Source organism: Scophthalmus maximus, chromosome 18, assembly GCF_022379125.1.
Source record: "Scophthalmus maximus strain ysfricsl-2021 chromosome 18, ASM2237912v1, whole genome shotgun sequence".
Taxonomy (NCBI): Eukaryota; Metazoa; Chordata; class Actinopteri; order Pleuronectiformes; family Scophthalmidae; genus Scophthalmus; species Scophthalmus maximus.
In genome coordinates, this window is record NC_061532.1 from 15,105,510 (window position 1) to 15,127,839 (window position 22,330).

The window sequence follows — 22,330 nt, forward strand, 5'->3', positions numbered from 1 at the left end:
TTTTCATTATCAATAAATCTGATCCTCTCCAGCCTCGAGCTGGGTTTATTTCCGCCAACCAGTCCAAAACCCCAAAACAGGGGAATTGTGGGAAAATGTGTTAGCCGAGATCATGCATGGTGCCACTGCTGCTAATGGATGAATATCTATGAAAAGACATGTATGTTTTCTTTTTAAATTTTTCCTTTTCTTTCCTCCTCCACCCATTATTTCTTTGTTCCTCCTTTCCTCCTTTCCCTTCCCCTTGTCTCTCCACTACCGCTCTTTTCCTCACAACCCCCTTGTTTTGTTACGTTTCCTCTCCTTTCTCGTCTCCTTTTCCCTCCTCTCCTTCCCCACCTTCTTCCCTTGTTTGTCTCCTCATTTTGCCCATGTTGCAAAACATGAAAGAAAGGGAAAAGGAAAAAGAGGAGGACATGCAGTGTCCATGTGCTCATGCATCTTCACCGTACACGCACATGTCTACACCAGCAGTCTGCAGCGAATGTGTGTGGCAGCGTGTGTGTATTCAGATTAATATCCCCTTCATCCTTTTATTTATATTTTCATCTGCCAAAAACAGCAGTGCATTTTTTCTCCCCCCCCTGCACATGTGCTTTCTTCTTCACAGGCTGAGTTTACTAAATAACAACCAAACACTAACATGGGTCTTAAATGAGCTTAAACAAGCTTCCAAATTGTGCGTCACTCAAGCAAGAGTCGGTCCATTTGTTCACCCAGGTCAACGCCTTCCCAAAACAACAAATCTGCAACTGGTGTATTACACTGTGCAGCAGTTAACTACCCTGGCATCTGAAGCGGTGACAGTGAAGTCTCCACGGGCTGAAACAAGCTTCCCTGCAATCTCCATCGAGGTGCCTGATCTGAGACCGAGACTCGCAGGCACCACAGGAGTCAGCTCAGCTCTGACCTCAGGACCCTTCAGGGTGCAGCTTCCATCTCCGCACGAAGGGATTTGTGCACACCTTTCTGCTACACTCATACCTATCGCATTGTGTGTGAGAGCAAGTAGATAATTAGCACTGTACGGCCAAAAGAGGTTGAGTTTCTCTGTGTCTGTGAAACAAGCCAAAAGCTGTTATTACTGATCTGTCATAGGCAGATCTGTTTACCATCGCCAGGTAGTCAAAACACAGCCTGTTATCACACAGAAGAGGAGAAGGGGCATGCGCTGTTACATTTGCTGTTCGTTCTATCCTGTTCTGCATGTACAGTTTGAAGAAACTGATGAAACGCCGCACAGAACACTGATGATGTAGATCTACCACACCAAAGCAAATAAGAGCCAGTGACTGAAACGTTAATCACTGCCAGAAATAATCACTGTCATTACAATTGTCTGGAAAAATTGATTTACAGTACGTACATTCATCTCACCACCGTTTACTGTAAATGTCAAGGAGATTCTCCCTACAAATTACATTTATTATTCAATATAAGCAGTTTTTTTGGGAGTTTACTTGGATGATCCTCCAGCATAAAATATAAAGGATCAGCTTCTATAGATGAATATGTGAAGGACCGAGGAAGATGTGACTATGCTACTCTCACACTGCTTAATCACTGACTAACCATGGTTATTTTAAACAAAGTTAATATCAAAATTATTGCTACACGGTGTGACGTTTCTGAGCAGGCATCTGTTTGCTACCTACATGCGTCTGAAATCAGGACTGACATATTGGGGAAAACACTGAAGACTTGGACACTGGTGTCTTTGTTTTTTATTTGACAGGGACTATACATCAGTAAAATTTGCTGTATGTATGAAGTCCCTCAATAAATATTAAAAAGGCTCTAAAAACAGAATATAAGAATTAAGGTAAAAATGTCAAACGTTTTTTAATTAACACGCTGAACTCTGAATGAACCTGAGTGAGGTTTGGGTCAGTCACCAAATCAGAATTGATTTTCTATATGTTCAAAAGTATTTTAACATTTTACTATTAACTTTATTTCATCTGTGTAAATCTGAATGTCAGTCCAGGTGTGCTGCAGCTACGCTGCACCTTGAACAGCCTGAGGCGCCTCTCCAGTGAACTCACGTCGGCTCCTAGCGGACGGAGGTGGAACTGCAACGAGTTGAGGACTTATAGTCTATACTGAAAATAAATAAGGAGTTGTAGTAATTCTGTTGTTAATTTAAGGATATACAACGTATATGTCTCATAGGGGGAAATTATTGGCATTCTTTTGCACCATGTCAATTTTTAATTTTAAATTTAACTAATAAAAAAAATAGTCAATAGTTTGTTATGAACCAACAATATTATATTTATATTATGGGTATATTGCAGCAACTCGGAGCTTTATAATGTAGTAATTTCAGTATCAAAATTTTGAAGTGACAGTTTTTTTTCTGCTTTTTTACACTATAGGCTACTAGAATAGGGAAATAGGAATATTGCAGTAATTGTATCGTGTGTTATGAAGATTTCTGAGATGGAAATGCCTCAGAGGACTGATGGATGGAAGCTGTGAGAGGAAACACTGGTCCATTAAAAGTCTGAGCGCAACAAACAGTGGAAAGTCTCTCTCTCTCTCTCCCTCCCTCTCTCTCTCTCTGAGGATAAGCTCGTCCCTTTTTCTCCCCTCACCGTGATTGGACGAGGCCACTTCTTAGGAATGGCATCAAACTATTTAAATAGCACTTTGTCCACCCTCGGCTTAAAAAGGGAGAATTTTTAGCTGCCCGACACCAGCGAGGACAAGTTCTTTAATCAAGAAAAGAAGAAGAAGAAAAAAAAAAATCAAAGGAAAAAAAACGCTAATATTTTATAATTTTTCGTCTTTTTCATTGTGGACTTTTTTTCGCCCTGTTAAAAAAATTCTCTATCAACTAATTCCTGAGAATAATTGCTGGATTTCTACACATTTTTTGCAGGATTTTATCGATTTTTTTTTTTTTTGTTGATCTGCTGTTTTCGTCAAGCAGGTGAGTGGCAGAGATTCTGAGGCATGCAACTATTTCTGCAGCTGCATAAATGATGAACTTGAAACCAATTATTCTAACCCTGGTGTATAGTGACTTTAATTGACATGTAAATGTTTATTTTATTTTTATTTTGGGGGGGGGTTAATTTGTCACAGGCAGCAGGTCGGTGTTTCACCATGAGGCTGACAGACATATTTTTGCTGTTGATGCTTTGGAAGTGCGAGGGTACGAGAGTCGCAGGTGAGTCGGACTTGGAGGCAACTTGAACTTTTCTGAATATCAGCCTTCTTCTCTTCTCAAGTAGGAAATAAATTGTCATTTTTTTAATGAGTGCAAGGGGCCGGGGGAGGCACTGAGGGTGAATACAACGACACAAAGGCTGAGTGCGTGTTGTCATCCACCCCGCAGAGAGCAGAGACGACAACAGCGTGTACGACTTGTTCGATCTGATCCAAGTCCCCAAGAAGAACCACGGGGTCACCCTGGTGAAGGGAGACGACCCGTACAGCCCCGCCTACAAGATCCTCAACCCGGACCTGATCCCCCCGGTCCCCGAGGGCGCCTTCAGGGACCTGATCGATTCCATCCACGAGGAGAGGGGCTTCCTCCTGCTGCTCAACTTCAAGCAGTCCAAGCGGACCAGGGGGAGCCTCCTGACCGTGGAGAAGCGGGACGCCACCGGGCCCGTGTTCGAGATCGTCTCCAACGGCAAGGCGAACACCCTGGACATCGTCTTCTCCACCGAGAACAAGCAGCAGGTGGTTTCCATCGAGGAGGCGGACCTGGCCACGGGCCACTGGAAGAACATCACCCTGTTCGTGCAGGAGGACCGCGCGGTGCTGTACGCGGGATGCGACGAGGTGAACACCGCGGAGCTGGACGCGCCCATCCAGAGCATCCTGACGCACGAGACCCCGGTCAGCGCGCAGCTCCGGATTGGCAAGGGCGCGGTGAAAGACAGGTTCATGGTGAGAGAACGGCGACTTAGTCTCTTCAGTAGCCATTCAGTCTCCTTTCACACGTTGTCACAGATTAAAAACTCAAATGCGCAAATGCGTAAAAAAAAAGAAGAAAAAAAGGCGTCATATGGCATGACCGAATATGTTTATTAATTCAAATCTTTCGGTGTGTTGTAGTTATTAAATGGGTTGTTTTTTTTCACGTTGCACCGGGCAATATTGCTTAAACTTGAACATCGATGCTTACAGGGGGTCCTGCAAAACGTGCGGTTTGTGTTCGGAACAACACTCGATGCCATCCTCCGCAACAAAGGATGCAAGAGCTGTGAGTAATCACCACCACGATGTTTAGAGTGTTTACTCATCCCTCATCATGCACTACTGAGTCCCTATCAGAGAAATATGTCTGCTGATAGACACAGAAAACTCCCAATGGAGCTGTTTACCACTTGTTACAGAGGAATGTCAGTTTAACTAACATCTCTTGAGGGTCTTTTATTATGTCTACTGGGGTGCAAAGTAGTAACTAATAACTTTTCATGGAAATTTAAAGCTCTGAGATGTGTTGTATAGATTAAAAAAAACGTCCTTATTAATACTAATGTGTGCAGATTTTTTAAAATTTGATTCACAATTTCTCTTTTTAGCGATGACGTCTGAAACCCTGATCCTTGAGAACCTCAATGGCTCCTCAGCCATCAGAACAGAGTACACCGGACATAAGACGAAAGGTAAACACGGCTGCATGTCACCGACATGTGGACTTCCCATTATATAACCCGTTAGACCAGCTCACGTCTTGTTTGTGGTGTACCTGTGTTAACTCCTAACGACTTCTGTGCCTGTGAAGACCTGCAGATGGTCTGTGGCTTCTCCTGCGACGACCTGGTCAGCATGTTCAAGGAGCTGAAGGGCCTCGGCGTTGTGGTCAAGGAGCTGTCCAATGAGCTCCGACAGCTGGTGAGAAGGAAACCCACCAGACTGTCTGCCTGCCTGCCCATCTGTCAGTGTGTGTGTGTGTGTGTGTGTGTGTGTGTGTGTGTGTGTGTGTGTGTGTGTGTGTGTGTCTGTGGTTTCTTGGGTAATATCCTGTGTGCAGTTGTCCAGCAAAATAATGTCAGCGCAATTGCTATTGAAATGTAAATCCAACACATTTGTCTAACATAGCTGTGTTCTCTCCCTCCAAGACGCATGAGAACAAGCTGATCAAGACCCGCATTGAATTCCCCGGCGGCGTCTGCATCCACAACGGCATCGTGCACAAGAACAAAGACGAGTGGACCGTCGACGACTGCACCGAGTGCACTTGTCAGGTGAGATCTCCAGAGTGCGCTCCCATCACCTTGTGTTTATTGTGCCTTAAGTGCTTAAACACACGTGTGAGTGGACGCACTCTCATGCTCCGACTTGTCTGTGAGACATACTTAACACCACTCAACTGACCTGGTCAGTAATTAGTGTGACGGCCTGGCAGAAGACCAACAGTCTTTTTACTGTGGTGATGAGACGCCTGTTGTCAGAAGTTAATCTCGAGCACCAAGAGGTACTTGACCAGACTTAAAGTGAGGCGTTGCCCATAATTAAGAGCAAGACCCTGTGTCTGACAGCTGGATATGAGGGATGGATTCACCGTGCAAAATACTTGGCGTGGAAGATCCAAGCATTTCTACTGATACACTAGTTGTCTTCCCCGTCAGTGCTCAGCTTCAGGAATGAGAACATTACCATGTGTAGTTAGAGGCAGTTCCCAGAGTCATTCACAGTGCAACCGCAAAGGTTGCACTGGCAGGCTTGCTTTACTTGTCTGGGGCTCATTGCCCAGATCGTTTCGACAGTAAAAACCAACCTCCATTATTATGCCTCATCATCCCCACCCTCCCCTTTCCCAGTGGGCAGGTGCCTGTCTGCAGGAGTTTTTGTTCTCAGCCAGAACTCGGCTTTTTACTTCTTCTGGCGTTGTAAATCTGTGCAAACTCAGATGTTTAATGAGTTGGTTGCACGGATATGGCCTAAGAGACTTGGATAAAACATTACCCAGTAACACTAACTTATTTAAATAGGTTTACGCAACAATCTTCTCAAGATTAGTAGCTCTGTCAAGTGCCTGGACTACATTCAGAAGACAACCGTCTCAACATTTGAGGGATATCCACATATTTGACCTAATGTTTAACCATAAATTTAATCTCTGTGTTTGTGCAGAACTCTGCTACTGTGTGCCGCAAGATCTCCTGCCCCCTGATCCCCTGTGCTAATGCCACTGTTCCTGACGGAGAGTGCTGCCCCCGCTGTGGAACACGTAAGCATTTCTGTTCTCTACAGCCCAACTCATATTGTTAAAATCTGCACAGTTATTGGAGAGTTAACTGCGATGACAGTTATGTAAACCTGCACTGTAAGAGTCTGTATTTAAATGTTGCCTGTAAGAGAGAATGTATATGCTTCAACACAGATCAGTCAAACACTGCCTCATTCACTGACTGAGCCGTTTCTGGGTTATTTGCCATATAAACAAAAAAAATGCCACAAATATTCCCTTCATGTAAAAGGTTATATCCCAGAGAAAACACTTTAATTTTAGAGATGATTTAACTGCACTCACATCCGAGTAAATAAAAGGGTGCTTATGTGTTTGGAACATAGGCGCTTTGTGCACCAAAACATCTTTGAATCTTCGAGTCAAAATGGCTGCAATTTGCTAAATTGGTTAAAGCGGGACGGAAAATTGGCTGGCTGTTTAGTGGAGCCCATCTTCTACATGAGGGAAAGTGACATGTTCTTCATACCTATGCAAACTTGGCTGCAGTGCCTCCCCAAAACCTAAATAAACAAGGGGAGCCACATTCATCCTGACCTCAGCCACTTGTTGAAGTCATTACATACCAGGGCCGTGTTTGCAAAATCTGTTTCCTCTTTAGGAAAACACAAGTTGATGGGGCATCCCAACGTATCCTGCGGACAGTGGTCCTTTCTATTTCCCCAGCATATCACGGTGTTTTAATGGCCGCCCTCTCACTCCCTCAACAGAAGGCCTTCTCTCTGTCGAAGCCCCACCTAAATCCTCACCATTAGTCCTCCGCTTTAAGAGCTTTTTCTCCTCATTTAGGCTTGGGGGTGTTTGTGGAGGGGGTGCTGCCTCACTGGAATAGCTCTTTTATTGTCTCCCTCTTCCCTCTCTCTCATATTCTCTCCCTCCTACTCAGCGAGTGACTATGCAGAGGACGGCTGGTCGCTGTGGTCTGAATGGACCCATTGTTCCGTGTCATGTGGGCGGGGCATCCAGCAGCGCGGGCGCTCCTGTGACCGTATCAATAACAACTGCGAGGGCACCTCTGTGCAGACCCGCGACTGCTACCTCCAGGAGTGTGACAAACGCTGTGAGTTAACTCAACATACTCTCGCCCATCGGCCAGACACAAACAATCAAGTGGATCCCGTTGAGCAGCCACATGTACTTACATTTTACTCTGCGTTTAGCAAGTTTGTCATCATCTGTGGGACTTAATGCGAGTGCCACAGTGGTCCAACAATTTCTTTCCTGATAACTGACCTCTAACCTTTTCTTTGGGGCCTTTAGTCAAGCAGGACGGCGGCTGGAGCCATTGGTCACCCTGGTCTTCCTGCTCCGTCACCTGTGGTTCTGGTGTCATCACCCATATCCGCCTCTGCAACTCCCCCATCCCTCAGCTCGGAGGCAAGGACTGCGCGGGAGAGGGCCGACAAACAGAGAAATGTCAGATGTCTCCATGCCCCAGTAAGTCCCACAAGCTGATGGTATTCACTGCCTGGTAGCATGTATGTTTCTTATACAGTATGAATAGGAATGAAATGGGTTTTCTTCTTGTCTTCCCTCAGTCAATGGCAACTGGGGGCCCTGGTCACCATGGGATACCTGCACTCTCACCTGTGGAGGTGGTGTCCAGACTCGTAAACGCCTGTGCAATGACCCTGGACCAAAATACGGAGGAAAAGAGTGTGTTGGTGAAGCCAAAGACACTCAGATGTGTAACAAGAAAGCCTGCCCCATCGGTGAGGCATTTTAATCGCTTACAGAGCTTCTACTTTTGTCCTGTGGTCTTTACTGAGCATTAACTTACTACATTAGTTTTTTCTATTGCAAGCTTTATTACTCAGCTTTACTTTAATACTTTATACTTGGATCTCCTTTCACAGTGCGGTCATCACTTTAATGGGATTTACCTTGTTTAAATATAATGGTTACATCTGAAGGATACCTAGCAGAGGATGCATTGATAATGAGTCAGCGTTGCTGTTTTCAGATGGGTGTCTGTCCAACCCTTGCTTTGCTGGGGCAAAGTGCACCAGTTTCCCTGATGGTTCCTGGAAATGTGGCAAGTGTCCAGCTGGCTACGCCGGCAATGGTGTCAAGTGCAAAGACGTCGATGAGGTAAAAATTCCTTAGCTCTTGTGCTATGATTTTGTCAGCTATAAACATGTAGAGACATACAACTGTCTTGGTTAATGATCGCAAATCTTCCTTTTATCCTAAAAACAGTGCAAGGAGGTGCCAGATGCTTGCTTTGAGTTTAATGGCGTGCACCGCTGTGAGAACACAGAACCTGGCTACAACTGTCTGCCCTGCCCTCCTCGCTACTCTGGACCCCAGCCCTTTGGAAGAGGCGTGGAGTACGCTGCTGCAAACAAACAGGCAAGTACAGACAGGAAGATATACAAGTTGATGAGATTGATGAGAGATATTTAAATACCGATAACAAGATTAGTTGTGTAATGTAAAACAACTCATATTTCATCAGGGCAAGAACACGCTTATTTATTGTGATGAAAGTGACGCCTTTTTTAAGAACAACATGCTGGGAATTTGGACTATGCAAAGCCAGTCTGATTCTAACGGATTTTTGAAACTTCCCACCACTCTGACAGATGTGCACACCTCGTAATCCCTGCCTCGATGGAAGTCACGACTGCAACAAAAATGCCCGCTGCAACTACCTCGGACACTTCGCTGATCCCATGTTCCGCTGTGAGTGCAGGCCTGGTTATGCTGGCAATGGTCATATCTGTGGAGAGGACACAGATCTGGATGGATGGCCCAACGCCGACTTGGTTTGTGTGGAGAACGCCACCTACCACTGCAAAAAGGTAGGTAATGGTGAAGCAGGCTCTAAGATGACTAAAAAATTTGGTGAAGCAAAGTCACTTTCCTATACTCATAAGTATGAGTCACTTACATTTGTTAGAGAGTTAAAGTTACCTACATGTTTGTTATAATCTCTGAGTTCCTGACAATGTTGTCTCTTATTCAGGACAACTGCCCCAACCTTCCGAACTCTGGGCAGGAAGATTACGATAAGGACGGCATTGGAGATGCTTGTGACAGTGATGATGACAATGATGGAATTCCTGATGATAGGGTAAATGAAACCTCTCCAGATGTGGCCATAACAGTGCACAAGCGACTGTGTGTGTGTGATCTCTGACTGTGATTTTTGCATTCATCATTCATGCTGTCTAATAAAAAGGGCAGGTGGAGAGGGGGGAAGGGGTGGGAAGGCTCAGCAGGAAAGCAAATGTTTCTCCCCTGCCTGAGCCAAAACCTCAAATTCCCTTAAATTCCAACACTGAAGTGAAGCTCTGAAGGAGCTGCACTGTATGTGTTTGCTAATCCCAACATTAGATTTGGGACAAGGCCTAAAAATAAAGCAGCTTTTCATTCTGCATCCTTGCAAGTACATCTACTTGCACTATGACAGCAAATAACAACTGTTTCTCCTTCCTCTTGAAACAGGACAACTGTCCATTTGTCTTCAACCCCCGGCAATATGATTATGATCGTGACGATGTGGGTGACCGCTGCGATAACTGCCCCTACAACAGTAACCCAGACCAGACCGACACAGACAACAACGGGGAGGGAGATGCCTGTGCTGTGGACATCGATGGAGATGGTGAGTACTGGAAACTTAAGTTAAAAACATTCTTTGGAACATCTACATTGTTGTGCTTTTTTTTTTAAAGAAATTCTTCATAAATGTCACTATCCATTTTCTAGGTATACTAAATGAGAAGGACAACTGTCCCCTTGTGTACAATGTTGACCAGAGAGACACAGATCTGGACGGCGTAGGAGACATGTGCGATAACTGCCCTCTGGAACATAATCCTGATCAGGTGTGTGCACACACACGCACGCACGCACACGCACACACTGCCCTTCCCCATTTCCTTCCACTTCACCCACCAACAATACTCCACATTCATCTCCCTGTCGTTCTCTATAGCTCAGCATATATCTCTCTTTGAGTTGAGAGAGAGCCTCAGTGATTAGCTGTCTAAGCTTTATCACGCCATGTAAAGGTGGAGTAAAGCCTGCGTGCAGCTCAAGGGCACATCAGTTAAATAAGGCGTAGTGGGGGGCTAGGGGTCTTTTCAATGGCCCATTGACGTTAGCGAGCTAATGTGAGGGAAGAGGCCCTAGACTGGATATTACTGAGGAATGGCCCTGGGCTGTGTCCATGCCCTGTTGGTGCACCACGGGCCTGCTCAGTCCACCTGTGCTATGCTACAATGAGAAATAGGAATGTGTTGAGGAACAAAAAAGGATGGGGGAAGGCGGGGAACAAGTCAATGCTGATGTGGTTTTTAAGGAGAATTGCACACTGCAATTTAAGGCCAAAAGAGACAAGTCCAAACCTGGGCACAGGGAGTACAAAAGTGAACAAAAATACCCTCTTTAAAGGTTGAGATCTTCAACAGCAGAAGTTTTGATTCAACATAGTTACTCAAATCCCTCACGCACACTTCTGTTAACCCCCTTGGCCTTATTCTTTCTTTGTGCCGCAAGGTGTCTAGTCCTGCCAAGTAGGGCTAGCATGACTCTGCCTTTCCCTGCAGATGCTGGGGGTGCTCAACAAGCAAATTGGAGTAGGGGGAGCAACAGGGTCCTGTAGAAAGAAAAGTAGATGAAAACTGCCAACAGAGCTTGGACAAATTGAGCTTGGCAGCTTTACAGAGGCAAAGAGTGATTGGAGCCCAAGGAAAGTCTTTAAAGAATGCAGAGGAGGAGAGATGAAAGAACTAGGGAAGCAGGAAACTATGTTGAATGGCAATAAACATGGCAGAATGTAATTATCAATGTTAGCATGCTATTACTTAACTCTTCCCTTAAGCCATACATTAAGTCATAACTCTTATGCTAAAACACTGTGAAATTGCAGGTGGATTCAGATGATGACCGTGTGGGAGACAAGTGTGACAGCAACCAGGACATTGATGAGGATGGACATCAAAACAATCTGGACAACTGCCCCTACATCCCCAATGCCAATCAGGCTGATCATGACAAGGACGGCAAGGGCGACGCCTGTGACCATGATGACGACAATGATGGCATCCCTGATGATAAGGACAACTGCAGACTGGCCTTCAACCCTGACCAACTGGACACTGATGGTGAGTAAAATGGGCCATGTTTGACACAGGTGTCCCTTATAATTTCTTGGACAGCAATACACTGAAACATAGTTCACAAAATATATAGAAGTCTTCAAAACACCTTGAGTATTAACTCCAAATGAATATGTAACCTATTTTTCAGGTGATGGCCGTGGAGATGCTTGCAAAGATGACTTTGACCAGGACAATGTCCCTGACATCTATGATGTGTGTCCCGAAAACTTTGGCATTAGTGAGACAGACTTCCGCCAATTCCAGATGGTTCCCTTGGACCCAAAAGGCACCTCCCAGATTGATCCTAATTGGGTTGTCCGCCATCAGGGCAAGGAGCTCGTTCAGACTGTCAACTGCGACCCTGGCATTGCTGTTGGTGAGCAAAAGATAATGTGTGGGGTTTCCTGGGGTTTGTATAAAGAATTATGAATGCAGTCTTTTGAGAACAGTCTCATAACTTGATTTTTCTCCTTCATCAGGGTACCATGAGTTCAATGGAGTGGACTTCAGTGGGACTTTCTTCATCAACACAGAGAGGGATGATGATTATGCCGGCTTCGTATTTGGCTACCAGTCCAGTTCCAGGTTCTATGTGGTGATGTGGAAGCAGATTACACAAACCTACTGGTCAAATAAACCCACCAAGGCCCAGGGCTATTCTGGCCTGTCCATTAAGGTGGTTAATTCCACCACCGGTCCAGGAGAGCACCTCAGAAATGCCCTTTGGCACACTGGGAATACCCCTGGACAAGTAAGGTTTCATCTCCCAGTGGATTATTTTAATATGTAATTAGGGATATGTAAAAACCCCGTGGTCGTTTTTTTCCCCTATGCTTTAGGTCCGCACTCTCTGGCATGACCCCAAGAATGTTGGTTGGAAAGACTTCACTGCCTACAGATGGCATCTCATCCACAGACCAAGAACAGGTCATATTAGGTGGGTACTTTACATCAATTAATTAACACAGAAGTTCACATCATATGGATTTGATTTCCACATCTAAACATTAATTTTTCCTTTTACTCCACAGAGTTGTGATGTACGAAGGCAAAAAGATCATGGCAGATTCTGGAAGCATCTATGACAAGACATATGCAGGCGGCAGGCTAGGTCTTTTTGTCTTCTCACAAGAGATGGTATACTTCTCAGACCTCAAGTATGAATGCAGAGGTAAGGATTTATGTGAAGTGTAACTGCAAGCATTTCAATTCCTGGTCTTCATGTCAATTTTCCATATTTAACTCCATACATTGTCTCTTTTTTTCTTCATCTCTAACAGATGCATAAATGGATGGCGCAGGAAGTTCTGAGGAATGCACCTTTTTTTGTACAAAGTATGAACTTATGTATTCTGATGCAAAGTCCAGGGACCGATTTATATCCGCGACTCTTTCTTCTGCGGCAAGCACACTCGGACAGGGCAGAGGGCATGTGGTCAGCCTCAGGGTAACTTGAAGCTGGTTCGGGCAGAGTACCAACCGGCTGACTGCCAGTTGAGGATCAGAGAGCCCCTTCTCCTCCACCCTTAGCATCCACAAGAGCAGGGAGAGCTGGGGAAAAAAAGAAGAAAACAAGCCCTCTAGCTTTTGCCAGTAGGACACCAACACCCTTCTATCCCAGCTCTGCCTGCCCTCTCGCTCTCTGAAAGAACTCATTCAGCTCTGTGCGGGAGCGGCTCCCCATAGATAACTATGCACTTCCAAGCCTTTACATCTCTCTCTGTCTTTCTATCTCACTTCTCCAACCCGTGTGCCTTTCTGCTTCACCTTCTGGATGGACATCCCAAAGAAAAAAAACTGTTCAAATATTTCCCTTTGCTTTACCAGATCTGCCAGGATGTAGATTCTGAATGATACGACTTTTGAGGACTCCAAGGATGAATACAGCAATAACATTTTTTTAGGAACTTTTGTTGTTAAGGACTTTTTTTTTAAATTTTGGGAGTTGAGAGAGTTAAGGGGAAGAAGATGTTGTGGATGTTTGTGTTCGTGCATGTATTGCATATGGAAGATTGGTCATGAATGGAACAAGAAAGTGACTTTACTTATCTACCTAAAGAGGAACTGTGGAGAGGAGAAATACAAATTCAATTTAGGTTAGCTATCTTTTGAACATACAAATGTCGTGGGCTTTGTTGACTCTCAGGGTGAGATGGAAGTAACAATCTTCCCATATCAAACCAGTACAAATTTTTTTTGTTAGAGCAAGAAAATTCAAAGGTGTTCCAAACGTACTCCAAATCTCAAATTAAAGCCTGTGTCACTAAAGAGATTGATCTCCCTCAGCTTTTGAGGATTTCAAATTGAAATTATGTAAATACATGTAATTTATTGACTCTTGCCTACAATGTAGGCAGAAAACGGAAATTTGAATGCTTTGAAAAAGTATTTTTTTTAAATATCCATCCAATGCTGACTTAAAATCAGGTAGTCAGATGTTAAACAGAGTGCATGCTCTTGTCTATCATTTCCCACTGCACAAAGTGAATTTGGTATTCTTCAGAAAGGTCTATTCGCATGAAGTGTACTGTACGTGACTTGAGTGCCTTTTCTTCAGAGAGAGATGGAAAAACAAAATCTTTGATGTACAAATATTACCTCATTGCTGTTGTATAATTTGATCACACAAAAACAAAACCATATGCCTTAGAAATGATGGACATCTTACTGCTACTGTAGCATGAGCTGTAAATAGTATGACGTTTCATATCTACAGAAAAAACAACCAAGTTCCCAATCCCATTGATCTAGCCCAGTGAAGATGGGAGGTGTCTTTTTTATGAATAATTTTTGTCCAGTGCTGGTCTTAGCAGATAAATTATTGTTCTGTTTTATCTTAGCTGTTTGTGTGTGTGTGTGTGTGTGTGTGTGTGTGTCTGTGTCTGTATGTGTGTGTGTGTGAATGCTATTTAAATAATTTATCAGGATTTGTTGCCTTCCAAAATGGCACGTCCATCTGTATAAACTGTTTGCACACTGACGTGAGGATGTTCTGTTCTTTATCGTTTTTACCTATTTTTTTGTTATTGTGTATCAATGTTACCATTATTTTTGTACAATTAGTTTGCTTGTCTGGATACATTTTCTTAGTTGTACAAAGCAAAAAAAAATGCTGTTTTTATTCTTAGCGACTATTTTGTTACATACTTCAAGACAATAAATAGTTGTTAAAATCTCAAGGCTGCTTTAGTTTTTTGTTTGTCAAATTGGAGAAATGTTAACATTTTTCATCCAGGTTTAATGGTGCCTTCACACCAAAAGCAAAGCAAATGAGATTGCATAAGCGAATAGACATTAATTTTGCTCCACTTGCGCCCGGCGATGTAAGTAACGCAATGCGTATAACACAAAGACACTAAATTTGCGTCATTAGCTTCACTTGCTTAATATTTAAACGCGAGTGAAACATTCAAGTGACACAATGTTGCGATAGCCAATTACCATTGATATATTATATTTTTGCGGGTTGTGTGTACACATGCAGGACAAACTCGCGCCAGTAACGCAATGCTAAAATTCGCTTCTCGTTTGGTGTGATCACACAATAAGTCAACGTTTGATCGAGTCTAGAAGTTGATAAGATGACGTGGAAATACAAAGACATGTTTTACATTAAACACAAACTAGTGTGACTCAGACCAGACTTACCAGAGGCCTTTACCAATTAGAAGACATCACACAGACAACTGGATTTCATTTGGTCAACTGCAGCGGCCATGCCAGACACTTGAATAAACTCAGAGTCAAAGTGATTGCCAAGTACCCCAGAGGAAAACACGGAGTTGTACTTTCAGGTCTTTCTCTGTGCAGACAGGCACACATCGTCTCAGTGATGATGAAGGCCACATGAGGAATGTGACACAAATGTCTGCTCCTCAGCCTGATCTGCCCCGACCTCTCTGATCTGTGCTGACCTCTGCCAAAGGTTAGAGGTTAGAGGAGAGCAAATATTAGGATGACACAAACCTTGACATTGGCTCATGACTTCAGAAGACGGACACTAAAATAACCCACCAGTGGATAAAACAACAGGAACGCACAGTAGAGAAAAGAGAAAACCACAAACTATGACCTCATATATAACAGTAGTTTTAATTAAAACCACTGACACAATCTGAACGAATTATAAGCTTTGAAATGGATCCAAGGACATTCAAGTGCGATCCAAACAAACTTAAGGACCCACTAACAGTACAGATATTTTTTTTCCTTGACTTCACAATTGACACTTTCTCCTACATCGAAAAAATTGATCCTGAAATGATTATAACACTACACGATTAGACTTGCCACTGAGACAGGTGACAGCCTGACTCGTGTCTGGTCGTGTAGACTAGGAACAAAGTCAGACTGTAAAGACCTTTAATCACTTGTCTGAACAGCGTGTGGTGTCTGACATAGTCTCTATGTTTATGTGGCTTTAGTTGTCAATTTAACCATGGTGGCTTCATCTCTGCTCATGCAAAAAACTGTGCGACTTCATCAGTATATTATAGAAATAATTTCAATCAGGAGAGACACTGGGGCTGATGGTGGATGATGACTTGCAGAGACTGATGAAGAGATGAATCTGAAGTGGTGAAGGGGAGGTGGAGGGCGCGCGTGTGACTGCGGCAACGAGATGATAGGGGAACTATGACTGCTAAAATGACGGCCCAGGGAAATGACAGCAAGAAACGGAGAGAGTGTCCGTGCGTGAGAGGAGGAAAGGCAGGATGAATGAGAATCGAAATACGATCCAAGCGTTCATGAGAGTAGACTTCCTGTCTGAACTTACGCTAGAGCTTCGTAAAAAACGTCCATGTCCTGCGAGCAGGGATTTTCACTGAGGAAAGACCTGCGAGACGTAGCCAACTGTAGTGTGTTTACACAGGGTCAGTCTGAACCTAATGAACTGGATGACTCCTTGCTGTTCTGTAGCAATCAAATTTAGAGAAGTAAAAAGAGATTTTTTTAATCTAGTAAATGAGTTACAAATGTATTCGTGATGACAGAACGACATGGGTTATTATGGATCATTAAAATCAGGCAAACACTGAAGGCTAGACATTTTAATACCGGCTGCAGTTGTCACACATCTCTGCCAGCTGTCTACGAACACCACATGTTTACTCTCAGACCCAATTTTAGGATGCCTGTCAGGGTGTGAGTGGCCACACTGAGCATCCCCATCCGTTGAAACAACATCTAACAGCACACAGGCAATTTTGAATAATGAATAACTGATCATCAAATATGTGCCGATTTTCTGTCTTTCATTAAATGATTCATTGCTTCGTTTTTTTTTTAATTGATTCTAAAATGAAGGCAAGATTATTTCAACCGCTGCAACTGTCTCATACTGATAGTGATGTACAAATGACTGAAGTCTGGACATTTTCTGGAACCTTTCTTGCCAGCCCCTGGTAAAATTTCAGTAAAAAAGTCAGTGAGACTAACGTCAGAATACAGACGGAAAATCTCCGGCATCTCCTGCTGCGTTCTTCATATGTGAACGGCAAACAGAGTTCATGTCTGACTAGAAATGCTCATGGTGAATACGCACGGTTAACACAGCATGTGTTGTTGCCCATCCTCAGATCTTCCCAGCAACACCAGGACTTCAAACTGGCAGCCTTCCGGTCAGAACTAACTACAATGCTTATTCATCACCCACACACACACACTCTCAAGTAATGACAGACCAAAGCTTTAAAAGACCCACTCAATTACCTCCAGCGCCTTTAATGGGTCCACAAAAGCACCTTTTGCAGTAAAATGATATATACATCAGCCTTGAAGTGTGGTGACTAATGCAAAGTGCTGATGAATGGAACAAAGACCCTCCACCCTGGAGTTACAACGGATTTATTTAGCTCCTGTAATCCACCCGAGGAAGTGGAGGGACTGAGCTCCATTTGCAGAAGCCGCGGCCACAATTGGCCCCAAACCTCAAGCCTCTAACCTGAAAATCCCTCCACCTTTTTCATGTCATTTGACACCTTTATGCTTCACGCTTCTGTGTGTTGAGGGTTTGACGGGTTAGGATGGAAGACCCCCCACTGCATACTGCGGCATTTGCACACCACCCTCAGGAGCCACCTGTACATACAGTCCAGTACGAGAGACTCAAATAAGAATAGAATAACATTTTCTTTCACAGTAAAGACTTGGCGAAAATAATTCTGGAACGTGGATTAGTCATGGCATTCCTTTCCATTATAGTATTAGTTGGGTGTGTTGGGTGTGATCAAAAGTAAAACCGCAGTTTTATCACCTGCGCACTATTGTTCCTAAAAAAAAAAAAAAAAAAAAAAGAACAGCTCAAGGCAGTACAACAGTTAGAATCATGGCTTTAATCGCTCCAGCAGTTACGTAACATCGTGAGGCATCGGTGCTTTGCTGTTATTGAGATCTCTGAAGATTAGAGGCATTACATGGCTGAAGAATTCGTTATGTGGAAACCAAGGGACGCAGTACCGTCAAAGAAAATTCTAATATTGGTCAGTTCTACTGTGACACTTATAGAATACCTCTACTGATTCACCTGGGGCTGCAACAAACGATCGTTATAATTATTGATCAATGACCTTTTACATCTTAAATCAAGAACATTTTTGGAATAAAATAAATTTAAATGAATGAATTATTAATAATGAATTAAAAAATGTCTCTGCATTGTGACTTATGTACTTAGAAACAAATAACTTGTCCATGATATTTTATAGAAGAAGAGAGGAACATAGTCTAGCATATACATATTTTAGTTGTTATAAAATATCAGGGGAAAATAAATAAATAACCCATGCCGATCACAATTTTCCAGAGACCAAGGTCACATCTTCATGTTCCGACGTAGTCAGGGGAAATCGGGCTAAAAATCATTGTGTAGTGTGAATTAGGCATGAGTGTCAAACTGCTGTATGACATTGCTCTGCACACATTGAGACACTTAATTGCTTTAACAACCAGAAGTGTCTGAACATTGCGCTGGTCAAACCAGAGGCTTCACGGCAGCCGCAAGGTCAACAGGCATGGCATCGGTCAAACAAAATGACATCTCTCCATGATTCCAGGAATGGAAACAAATAGCCATAACCACATAAATACTTTGGCTACTTTTATGTAATTGCCCATGGAGAGCAATACAGTTCCTGTGATTGTTGGCAGTCGTGATGGGATTCCTTACTAGGATGTGCTCTGACCTCTGACCCTAGGACTGGCTGCACCTGGCGAACTCCAACAGGCAGTGGATATTTTGATGGAAAAATGTGACCTTCATCATTCTTGATGAACAGCGACAGGCACACAAAAAAACCCATCCCTAAACATCATTATGAGGATATAAATCATAAATCCTCTCTCTCATGTCGGTATGTCTCTTGGGCAATGAGATGACAGGTTATGAAAAGCAAGTTCACAATTTGAAAACAATGAGGTGGAAAATTGTTGATCGTATTCAAGTGTCTGGTATGAGAGCCGTGCGTTGAAATGTGGTCACCAACATTTTTGTGGAGGTGCAGACTGAGAGGTGGCAAACGTGTTTGTTCTGCTCCTGAACCCCGTCACATCGGCTTGGTGTGATCTTTGCACATTACTGCTGTTTGTTTTTCCTCCGTCTTCTTCTGGACACACTCTTGAGGCAGAGAAACACTTTGAATGGCGAAAAGATGAAGAATGTTCCAAAACAACCCGAAGAGGACCGCGTCGGTGACGCCTCGTGCAGGACCAGAATTCCATTATGGAGTAAATTAGTTTTTCTTTCCCTATTTTACTGGTATGACACAAACGCCAAGCGCCTGCTCTTACTCTGCAGTGTGGAAAACACTGAGCACATGCTCTCCTTGACTTGGGTATTCAAGTCTTCCACTATCCAGGTCAACCCACAATGAGACAGAATAATTTATTTTTTCCTGTGTGGCTTATTATTGAATTGTAATTAAATGTAAAAGTTGATGCAAAAAAGCAGTTGCACACGTTTCCATGGAGAACATCCTGCATCCAGGGAAGGGTCAGAATTTAGAACAGTTGATCTCGTCTCTGTATTTGATCTTTTTCTTTCCTTAACTTAAATAAATGACCAAAAATTCTTCCCGAAATTACCCTTTTCCTCACTTTCCTTGATTTGTTAACTTATTTTGACAGTTTGTCTAAAAACAAGGAAGTTGATGAGAATGACTGCAGAAGGGAAGAAACCAAAAAAAGCATTTATTCTTTACATAATCATTAGAAAAGGTGCAGGGTAAAATGGTGGCTAACAGATGTCTGGTACATGCATGTGTCTCGACCGGCTCAGCCTGAGAATGACTACAGTGTGCCTGCTCCAGGGCACAAAAAAAAAAGAATTGTCAGGATGTCCGCGGATGTGGAGATGTTTTTGGTGTACGCGCCCAAGGAGCAACTTTTATACAAATAAACGGGCGCCATCTTCAAACGCAATAGTGCAATATGTGTGCAGAAAGCAGCCATAGAAGATGTGTGATTGGATGTCAATTATCAAACTTTGATTTAGATCCATTTCCAAGCTGCACGATGACCACATACTCTTTTTCATCTGGAAATATGACACAATATAGAAGATAAAGATGTGATATGTGCTCTTTAACTGTGACTTTGAGGTTAAAATGATCCCAATGTGTCCTAAATGTCAACTTACTCCTAAAAAAAAACTGCTCACCTCCGAGGACGTTTGTTGAAATGCAAGAAAACCTGCTCATCATACTATAGATTACACAATATAGCTCAGCTGTGTTGCCAATTTCTTTCAGCAATTGCACGTTGACTACACATTTGGACAGTACAGCTACAAATTACAACAGCCACTAAGTCATAATATTAACTATGCCAGTACAGAAATAACAAGTGCTTTATATCTGTAATCAATTCTGATATAGTAGCATGAACAGTATCCGTTTTTTATGCAACACTGTAAATATGAGGGTCAAAGTCTTCTACAGGCGACAGCGAGCAAGAACGACCCCAGACGCCGTTGGTGTGCTATTCCTTGACCCAACTGGCAGCAGATGAGAGAGGATGGGGAGACTGAAGGAAGAGGCAAAGGGCTTTTAATTTCCTGCAGGGAGCACGCTCCTGCTACTGCTCTACAACTTCTGTTTATCGGATGGCCTGTAATTCCTCCAGGCCTCGGCCGTATGTCGAGCTGCAGACTTGGCTTCAAATGCGCAGCATTGCAAAAAACAGTGTGCCCATACAGCGTAGCTCCACCCTTTTATAAAATCTGTGCTTATGCGTTCTTTCTATCAAGCTCTCAGTTCCTATTGGTATCGACGTGAAGCTACAACTATACATCCACAAATCCGGCAGTTGTTCAGTGCTGAGCATCAACGACTGACCACAAACTTGGAAACGGACATGATGTCTTCTGTTTGAACATTCAAGGCCGAGAGGAAGTCAAGGATTCTGTGTGTTGTTGACCACAAATCTCCCCCCCCCCTTACTCTCCACACCGAGGTGTGAAATATTAGAGATGGCTGTGGCAGACAAGACTTCCACACAGACACTACACTTCCCTATGGGCCGGCTGCGTTGCGTGAGAGACGGAGATGTAAACACTCGAGATACAGACACCTGTGTCTCACTGAGTCCGATGCTTAGTTGAGACTTATTTGAATGGACATATGTTATGACGGTGAAATATGGCTCACTGGCTTATATATATTCATAAAGTAGGTCATAAAAGTCAGGAATGGGGCGGATTTTCACGTTTGCACCTTTACACCACAGAATATTATGTGTATGCTGCGGTTACATGTTGAAAGTGGTTCAGTTAGGGAAGCATGATGTGGAAAATGTCTACTTTGTGGGAACTGTGTTATTACAATGTACTCAAAGAAGTGATTAGAGGTAAAAGTAGAGGTTTTGCATTTGAGCAGCAGAGTAAATCCTTGATCCACAGTTTTATAAGTGAAAATGTTCTGCTCACAATGTTTAAAACTAATCCAATCATGTGTACACACAATTTTACATTCAAGGAAACCACAGTGTTGCTCGCCTGCTGAACGTAGAAGAAATTGAGGTCACCTGGATTACTTCTGAAAAATGCTTTGCAACAGCATTGATAATAATCTCCATCCATCCATCCATCCATCGTCTACCGCTTTATCCATTTAAGGGTCGCGGGGGGCTGGAGCCAATCGCAGCTAACATTGGGCGAGAGGCGGGGTACATCCTGGACAGGTCGCCAGCCTATCACAGGGCCACATACAGAGACAAACAACCATTCACTCTCACATTCACACCTACGGTCAATTTAGAGTCTCCAATTAACCTAACCCCACTCTGCATGTCTTTGGACTGTGGGAGGAGTCCAAAGACACGAGTCGTTTTGCTCTGCCTTCGGAGCAGGAGATCCGTCCTTTGCCGAGCCAGGAAAGAACAAACCAAGGAGGAAAGAGAAATGGGCAAACCTCCAGTCTCAAGCTCCTGCCGACGCTATGAAAAGGCCTGAGGTTTCCATTCGAGGTGCGACCCATAGGTCTGTTCCAGGCCGTGTGACAGTTGAATGTGAGGAAAGTCGATGAGGGGGAAAAAAAAAACTCCCTGTAAATGAGGCCGACTGACAAGTGGATGCCAATCAGCCACTGGGCATCACAGGAGGGGAAAAACAGAGACCTGAGAGATGTTTTTCAGAGCCATCAGGTCGAGGAATTTTCGAAGCAGTGCATCACACAATGAATCGTGATTAAAATGCAAGATAAAGTATCTGTCTGCTTGTCAGTTCATTTGTGCGGGTGAGTGTTGCCAGAAGCTTTAGATTTGGTTCCACACATATCTGATGGCAAATCTGTGTTTACCGGCAACATTCCTTTACCAAAAAAGCTCCGGTTACGAGCCTCCGCTGTGACTGGCCTCAGTAATATCCCGGTCCAGTGCTTTCAAAGCGGAGCTACTCAGATCAGGGTGTTCTGCTCGCATTACTGGGTCGGTGGCATTGCTTTACTGGGCAGGCCCACCTGGGACATGCTTCAAGTGTAAGCGGGGAAATACCTATTTCAAAAGGTTACGGTGA

General features: G+C 43.6%; 1 protein-coding gene and 1 long non-coding RNA gene across 4 annotated transcripts in view; one reads left to right on the forward strand and one right to left on the reverse strand.

The window, feature by feature from the left end:
• The window catches only part of LOC118289772, a 72,742-nt gene that overhangs the window by 32,082 nt on the left and 18,330 nt on the right, over window positions 1-22,330 (reverse strand). For 2 of the 3 annotated variants that reach the window (XR_007030029.1, XR_004786241.2), the window contains exon 2: window positions 7,452-7,595. This is a non-coding gene — a long non-coding RNA (uncharacterized LOC118289772). Of the gene's footprint in view, window positions 1-7,444; window positions 7,596-22,330 lie in introns of all 3 variants that reach the window. The other variant, XR_007030028.1, reaches the window with a different exon arrangement.
• Window positions 2,654-14,501, forward strand: thbs1b (thrombospondin 1b). The gene is made up of 23 exons (XM_035616763.2): window positions 2,654-2,935; window positions 3,091-3,175; window positions 3,344-3,903; window positions 4,144-4,219; window positions 4,542-4,625; window positions 4,745-4,854; window positions 5,082-5,207; window positions 6,097-6,193; window positions 7,098-7,271; window positions 7,472-7,648; window positions 7,750-7,923; window positions 8,175-8,302; window positions 8,411-8,563; window positions 8,797-9,015; window positions 9,180-9,287; window positions 9,662-9,821; window positions 9,926-10,044; window positions 11,091-11,325; window positions 11,471-11,698; window positions 11,802-12,073; window positions 12,162-12,259; window positions 12,354-12,493; window positions 12,603-14,501. The coding sequence occupies exons 2-23, from the start codon at window positions 3,112-3,114 to the stop codon at window positions 12,608-12,610; spliced, it is 3,510 nt and encodes a 1,169-aa protein (XP_035472656.1). The 5' UTR covers window positions 2,654-2,935; window positions 3,091-3,111; the 3' UTR covers window positions 12,611-14,501.

Bases quoted from the DNA above. Each gene is read 5' to 3' on its own strand.
- thbs1b (XM_035616763.2), top strand. From the start codon at position 3,112: ATGAGGCTGACAGACATATTTTTGCTGTTGATGCTTTGGAAGTGCGAG. The intron at 3,904-4,143 runs GTGAGAGAACGG...CGATGCTTACAG, and splicing joins CGGTGAAAGACAGGTTCATG to GGGGTCCTGCAAAACGTGCG. The intron at 9,016-9,179 runs GTAGGTAATGGT...TCTCTTATTCAG, and splicing joins CCACCTACCACTGCAAAAAG to GACAACTGCCCCAACCTTCC.